We start from the raw sequence: 7,154 nt of genomic DNA, 5'->3' as shown, positions 1-7,154 counted from the left end.
GCCTCTCTGGGGTGCAGCACTCTGTTAAAACACTTCTGCCTTCCTTGCTGTAATAAAACCATCCACTCCTTTTTCAGCTTTAGCTGAGAGACGTGTTTTTCTTTCTTAGTCCATTCCGGGCCCATGCATCCCAGGAATTGGTTGAGTGCAGACTCCTTTAGCTGACTTAGTGAGGCCAACGGCGAGATCAGGGCCTAAGAAAATAGTTTGTGTCACCTACAAGGAACGAAAGCATTTTCATCATGTACTTATTGTCCATGTTGGTACATCCAGCAGTTAAATGCACATGACAGAGCAGTGGGTGGCTCCAGGGCACTGCTCTGCCTGTTGTGTTTTCAGAGTGGTATTTCATTTGTGGTATTTCCTTTTTCCTCCTTAGGAATGGGTCACCCTTCTCACGTGTTGGCCAAGCTCTGTAGAGCAGGAGGAAGCCTGTGCTCATCTCTTTTTTATGTTGTGCTTATCCACGTATGTCATGGTGTTTAGCTGCTTGTTTTCTTTCCCTGCTGTGCTATGAAGTACAGGTATGGATGTGCAATTTGCACACGAATTTAGCTGGTATCACTGGCCCTTTGAGTAGAAGATCATCCTCTGCTACCTTGGGTGTCACCACATCATAACAACTTTGATAAACAAACTGCATTTTGTACAGCCAGCATTGTCACTGTGCATCAAATAGTGCTGTACAAGAGAAAATATGGGCCAAACCAGCTGATTATTGTGTTTGTTCCGTTCTGTTTTACTCTGTTATGAATGCAGACAGTCTCATTTTTTGCAGTGCTGGTTTGGTATGGGGAATCTTGCTGTGGGTCTGGGCTTCTTTGGGGATTGAGTCCTGCCACCAGGCAGGCTGTGTGCTGCTGGTATTTGGGGTGTACATTTTATGCATACCCTCACAAGAGTGAGTTAGTCAAGGCAGCAGAAAACAGCATCAGGTAGATGTAGTTAAACCTTCACACCTCCCAGGAGAGCTCACCTGAGCTGCTGAGCCTCTGCCTTCATGCCAGCCTCTGAGATGTTGTGAGTGGCTGTTTTGATCCACTCTCCTGACTCCTTCACTTCCCTTAGCGCTGTACGTGTCTGCACATCCCTTCAGCAATTACTCCCTAAAAATGCCACTTGGTCAAGCAGCACAAGCTGGTACCCCCCACAGGGACACCCCAAGGCTGCTCCGTGTCCCAGTGATCCTGCTGGTTTTCCCACCACATGTATCAGTGCCGTGATGTTCCATGCTGAAGGCTTCAGCTCAGGCAAACAAACCAGTGCCGGGGGAAGGCTGCTGATAATTAGACTGGAGGTCAAGTTAGGATTTACACAGTGATTTTGATCCAGTTTTACTTGTGAGAGAGTATCAAAACATTGCAGTCTTCTCAACAGATTGAGTGATACCCTGATCCACAGTGGAATGGCAATGCCAGCAAAAAATGCTGCTGGTACATGGTTCCCAACTGCTTCAGAAGACCAGACCCAAGCAGAACCACACTGAATTAAAAGCACATTTCAGCTCTCTCCAACCTGTGTCTCCAGTGACCACCCTGGAAGTGCTTCAGGAATCAGTTCCTGCAGTAGAGCCAGGTGCAGCACTGGGCAGGCTCCCTCCTTCCCCTTGTAAAAGGCAGCCTTGGGTGCTCCTGCCCACTGTCACCCATGTCACCCAGCTACAGGGCAGCAGTCCAACACCTCATAGAGCATTTTCTGTTCAGGACAAATGTACCCACAGGTTGGTGAGGCCCTGGCACAGGTTTCCCAGAGAAGCTGTGGATTCCTCATCCCTGAAAGTGTTCAAGACCAGGCTGGATGAGGCTTGGAGCACCCTGGGATAGTGGACAGTGCCTCTGCCCATGGCAGGGGGTGTGTGACTAGGTGATCTTTAGGATCCCTTCCAACCCAAACCATCCTGTGATTCTATGATGATTCTGTGAAGTCCAGGTTTTGCAGAACATGGTCCCCAGGGCACAAGCTGAGATGAGCTGGGTGCCTTCATGGCAAAGGTGAGCTCCATCACAGATGTGTGCCTGCATCCATGGAGTGGGAGGAGCTGAAGGACGTGACGGGGCCAGAGCAAAGGGGGACTCAAAGACATTGCAGGAGCAACTCCAGGCCCAAGAGAGAAGTAACCAAGGCACTGGCAACTTGTGTGGGTTTCGTATGTCTGTTTGCAGTGCTGTGTTATGTGTTTAGAAGCTGGTTGTTTCCATAATAACAGCAAGTGCCATATGGCAGCGAGGAGGGTGGTGAGAAGAATGCCTAAGGAAACACAGTATGTTGTTTGACATGTGTGTACTTGTAGAGGAATAACGTGTCTCAAGCAAGTATTGCTGCTCCAAGCAGGCTGGGGGATTTTCTGCTCTCACCAGAAAAATATCCAAAGCCCTTGGCATTTGTGCTGGTGCAATGCCAGTTAATGACACCTGCCCTTCATCCATATTCTCCTGCTGATAGTCCTTGTGGTGGGCAAAGAACCTTTTGCTTTGCTGTGAGTGATGGTTCTGGATGCACCAGCACAGGGGAATGGCATTTAAACATGGCTTTTGAGGGGAAATACAGTTCTGTAAGGAGTGCTGTGTGAAACTGAAATGAGCCAGATGCCATCTGCTCCATCCATTCCTTAATGCTCAGCAATTAAATAGCAGAAATTTTGAAACCTTTGAAAATGCATAGTTTATTATAATTGTTTAATAGAAAGCGGGCTAAGCACTTCCAGAGATATGGGGCACTTCAGTGCATATCTAGGAAGCATCCAGGAAAGTCTCCACAAATTCCAGCTTTTTCTACCCTTTAATGCATGACTCATATTTCAAGGACTTGTAATTTGCTCCCCACATTCCCACCAATGCCACCAGCCCGAGCTGTACCTTTGCATACATTTCCACCACAGAAAAATATGAAATTATTTTTTCATAATAGCTGAGTGGCTTTTGCTTGACCTTTACCAACATCAGCCCTACAAAATTCAGCCTCTCTTAATTGAGTTTTAAAGCCATTAATTATATTTGTATTTGGATACCTGAAACGTGGTGGCAGGGAGAAGGAGTTTGTTTTGTTCTGGGGTAGTAGTCCTGCACTCACTTGCAATGCTTTAAACTCATGAGCAACCCAGAAGGCAGACCTCTTCTCATTTTCATGCTTCTCTTCTTCTCTTTATTGTCTCCAGAGAGAGATTACTGCAGCATATGTGAAAAGCAGCCCATCGGAAGGCTTCTCTTTCGGCAGTTCTGTGAAACTCGGCCCGAGCTCGAGTGCTGCATTAGGTTCCTCGACTCGGTGGTAAGTCAATTCTTGTGGTATTTTGGGGTGCTTTGCAGTGTTCCCCTGACAGAGGAGACTCCTCTGACCCCAAGAAATCACTATTTCATGGGATTTTGTGTCTAAAGTGCTGGAGCAGGCAGTGGAGAGGGCTGGCCCCAGCAGCAGCCCGGCACTGCTGGCGGTACAGGGACACACGGGGCTGGTGCCAGCCTTGGGGGATGTGAGCCACCAGAGAGGGGTAGGACAGTCACCCCCCACAGTGCTGCTGTGGCCTCCCTTCATGTCGACACCCAAGCACTTGAGCTACTGTGAATAATGTCTTCTGATGGGGGTGTAAGCCTGCAGTGCTGGGAGGCACTGGGAGGAAGGGGAAAGTTGAGAACGGACTGACAAGAGAGGATGGGGAGTGTAATAACCCCAGCATCTCTTACCAAGCCTTTTCATCCCTATAGCTCAGGATGATTTACAAAGGATATCCTGATAATCACCCTATTTTTTCAAATAGGAGAACAGAGGCACAAGGTACAGAAATAACTTGATTGAGGTCACTGAGAAACAAATCTGCTCCATTTTCCACCCCAGTGAGCCATCATTTAACCCAGCCACTGAGCATCACCCCCAAGCCCTGGGGGACCTGACACCATTTCCCAGTCTGGCAGCACTTGGCCATGTGTACTGCCAGCTGTTCACAGTGGAAAAGTCTCTCAGTGACTTTTTGTGCTGGGAACCTTTGGAAGTGGAGGGTATTGATCAGCCAAAAGGTGAAATGGTACCAGAGAGGAAGGTGAACTTGTCCCTTGTGAGTGCCCGTGGGGTCCCGCTCCCTGGCTAACACTGACAGTCAGAAGCAAAACAATGCATACCAACAGGAATAAAATTGCTTTGTTTGCACCATGGTGAAGCTATTCTGAAGTACAGGGAAATGTGAGGATTGCACTGAAGCTGTAAAAGTAACAGTCTGGAGAGGACATGTGGTCTCTTAAGGTTTGTGTTACTCCTGCAGTAACTACAGCAAATCTACAGCATCACAGAAAGTGTTGGACAAAGTCCTATTTGAATCATGAAGCTGGTCATGACTTCCACCTGTTGTTCCCAGCACGGCTTGGGATTTTCTCTGGTGAAATGTGTAGCCATCAAGGAACACAAAACACGTGGCAAACACTCTGTGCAGCTGTGCTCAAGGCCAGCAGGCAGCAGGACACTTTGTGTACCCTGAATGTGTTTGTCCTGCACTGAACCAGTATTGTCTAGTGAGACAATCTAGTAACAACCTACTAACATCCTTGTGAGAGACTAAGCTCTCTCACACCTTTGCAGACGCCACTGATGAAACACCACACACCCATCTGGGGGGAGGCATCCCCGCAGAAATGCCACATCAGCTGTGCCACCTGCAGCCCCAAGGAGATGGGCAATGGCACCTGCAGAAATCCTTTGGAATACAGCCACAAAAGACTGCTTGGAAGTGGTTTTAAATTCAGACAGAAGTGGCAGAGCCATGCTCAGTTTGGAGGGGGTTAGCGGGGCTCTGTTCCATTCTCTTGCCGCCCCGCAGCTGCAGGCTGGTTCCAGCAGTGCCCAGGGGCTGTGGAGGAGAAGCCCCCACTGTGCAAGCCCTGCATGCACTCAGGGCATGCCACTGACAGCGGGAACAACATCTGGGCACAAGGAAAACATCTGTTTCCCCCAGTGCCACCGGCCCCAGGGCACTGTGTGACAGCCTTGGCTGCAGTGCTGCCAGAGCCTCTCCGTCACGCCGGCTGCCCGGCCCGCCTCCGGCTCTGGGAATTGAGGGCACTGTGTCATTTCATCCTCCCAAGCCCTGTGCAGCCGTGACAAGCACTGGGACTCGGTGTCCTCCTCTCATCCGTGTAGCACAGGCTTCACTCCTGCAAAAGCTTGTGTTGGCACTGGGTTTGTTTTAAAGGTCTGTCTCCGAGCAGTCCCGAACTGATATTCCCAAATCCTTTTGCAAAGGTGTGCTTTGCACCCACCCCAAGTTGCTTTTGCAGACTGGAGCTGCCCTGTGTACCTTTACTGGGCCAGTGGTCTGTTCCCAGTTAGGCTCAGACTGGCACTATGAGGATTTGATAAACAAAATGCCTGGCTGGGTGGAGGTTTGAATCCTTATCTTTCTGTCTTCTTTTTAACACTAATTAACAGCAGTCTCCTTTGTTTATTGATTTCAAATTCTGTATAAACTTGCTCCCAGCCCTTGAAAATCCCTGGATTAGGCAATATTAAGGTCAAGCAACACAGCCCATAGCCATTAAATTGGATGATTGCTACTGAAATTTGCCCAGCGGGGTCACACTCTGTTTAGTGAGTAGTGGGATTCAAGCCAAGCCCTATGTTAGGCAAAAAAAGCCCTATAATGAGACCAGGAGTCTGACTTTACAGCCCCAGTCTGAGACCACCAGGAATGTGAAACCTTTTCGAGACCACCTGCTGTAACAAGCAGGAAAAGCCAAGAGCCTTCATTTTCTTTTGTCTTAGTTATTTTTCTAACATGAGATGCAAAAATTAGCTTTTGTGTAATGTCAAATAAAGGGAAAAGATAAAAGGGGATAATATTTAGTTCATGAGAGACTCACAGAGCTTTTTGCACAATGAAAGGGAGGACCACCTCTCTTTTTCAGAGCCCATCTAAGTGCCTTTACCAGGTCACAAAGTCACTGGCAGGAGCCAGTCTTTGATGCCTCCCAATTTTTTATACAGTTTTTTAACTCACACACTCCACTGTCTGCAAGGAAAGAAGCAATGGGGGCTTCTGGGTGAAAACCAGAAGCTGAGTCAGACATTAAACGACCTACCAACATCCTTGTGAGAGACTAAGCTCTCTCACACCTTTGCTTCCAAAGGCTGGTAGAATCATCCAGACCTTATGATATGTAAAGAGACTAAAAAATCCCCTCTTGACTGGACATTTATGTCAGCTGTTGTGTGAAATAACTAACCTGGTCTGATGTAGTCTTCTGCAAATCTGATTATGGCAGGATTTGGGGATTTTTGTCTGTTAAACAGTTGTTAAGCTGCTTTCTGAAGGAAAAGGATTTGTATCACTAAATTCTGCATGCATGTAGGTGTGTAGCTGTCAGCTCCCTCTTAAACCTGTGAATACCTTGGCCAATTTCAACCAGTAGTTGAGATGAAATTGCTCAGAGGCATAAAGTCTTTACATGTTTTCTGAGAGCAGTCTTTGGGTAATTAGTCACAATCAGTTGTAGGCCAGACTAACATGGCATGTGGTTTGTAAGCAGTAGGCCCCAACATTAGATGATAACAGCAACGGGAACAAAGAGATGCAGAGCTTTGCATCACAGCACTGCTGGAGCTGTGGCTGTTTGGTTCCCACTGCTGCTGTGGGACCAGTGAGTGCTTGTCAGTGTGTCTGTCTGTCTGTCTGTCTGGGAAATGGAGCAACAGCAACCCCTTCTCCCAGCTGGCACAAAGGGCTGTAAGGACAGACAGCCATCTCTTGCTGCGGATATTGTGCAAACAAACTCATGACAGAGGTGCTGATTGCCGAGATAAAATATCCACCCAGCACCCATGTGGCTCTGAAGGCATCGCGTGCTTATCTGGGTGCGTGGAACCACAGAGATCTCCCTTGAATAGCTCACCAAACCCTGATGTAGCCATTGAGATGGAGGAACGATGTGAACATAAACTATTTTGGTTAGATGGAGATGGTTTATGATTAAATCAGCTCCTCTAGAAGCCCTTACCCAAGGAATCACGCACAGCCCTGAAGCACACTTTGCTCTGCTTACAAATATTTTAGCGACATCGTTCAACTTTGGAGCTGTTGAAAGACAGCCATTAAAATGAAGTGTGGCGAGCTGTGTTTCCTGTGCTGAAACGCAGATCAGTGAGCAGGGAAGGTGCTAGCAAGAGGTGTTTCC

At 47.9% G+C, this 7,154-nt stretch overlaps 1 protein-coding gene across 1 annotated transcript in view; it reads left to right on the top strand.

The window, feature by feature from the left end:
• Positions 1-7,154, top strand: part of GRK5 (G protein-coupled receptor kinase 5) — a 90,310-nt gene that overhangs the window by 30,235 nt on the left and 52,921 nt on the right. The window contains exon 2 of the mRNA XM_017746812.1: positions 3,155-3,267. Within this exon, the coding sequence (XP_017602301.1) occupies positions 3,155-3,267 (113 nt within the window). The remainder of the gene's footprint in view (positions 1-3,154; positions 3,268-7,154) is intronic.

This window comes from Corvus brachyrhynchos, unplaced genomic scaffold (genome assembly GCF_000691975.1).
Source record: "Corvus brachyrhynchos isolate BGI_N302 unplaced genomic scaffold, ASM69197v1 scaffold319, whole genome shotgun sequence".
Classification (NCBI taxonomy): Eukaryota; Metazoa; Chordata; class Aves; order Passeriformes; family Corvidae; genus Corvus; species Corvus brachyrhynchos.
Note: the sequence above shows the minus strand (reverse complement) of the source record. Positions and strands in the feature narration are given on the sequence as shown.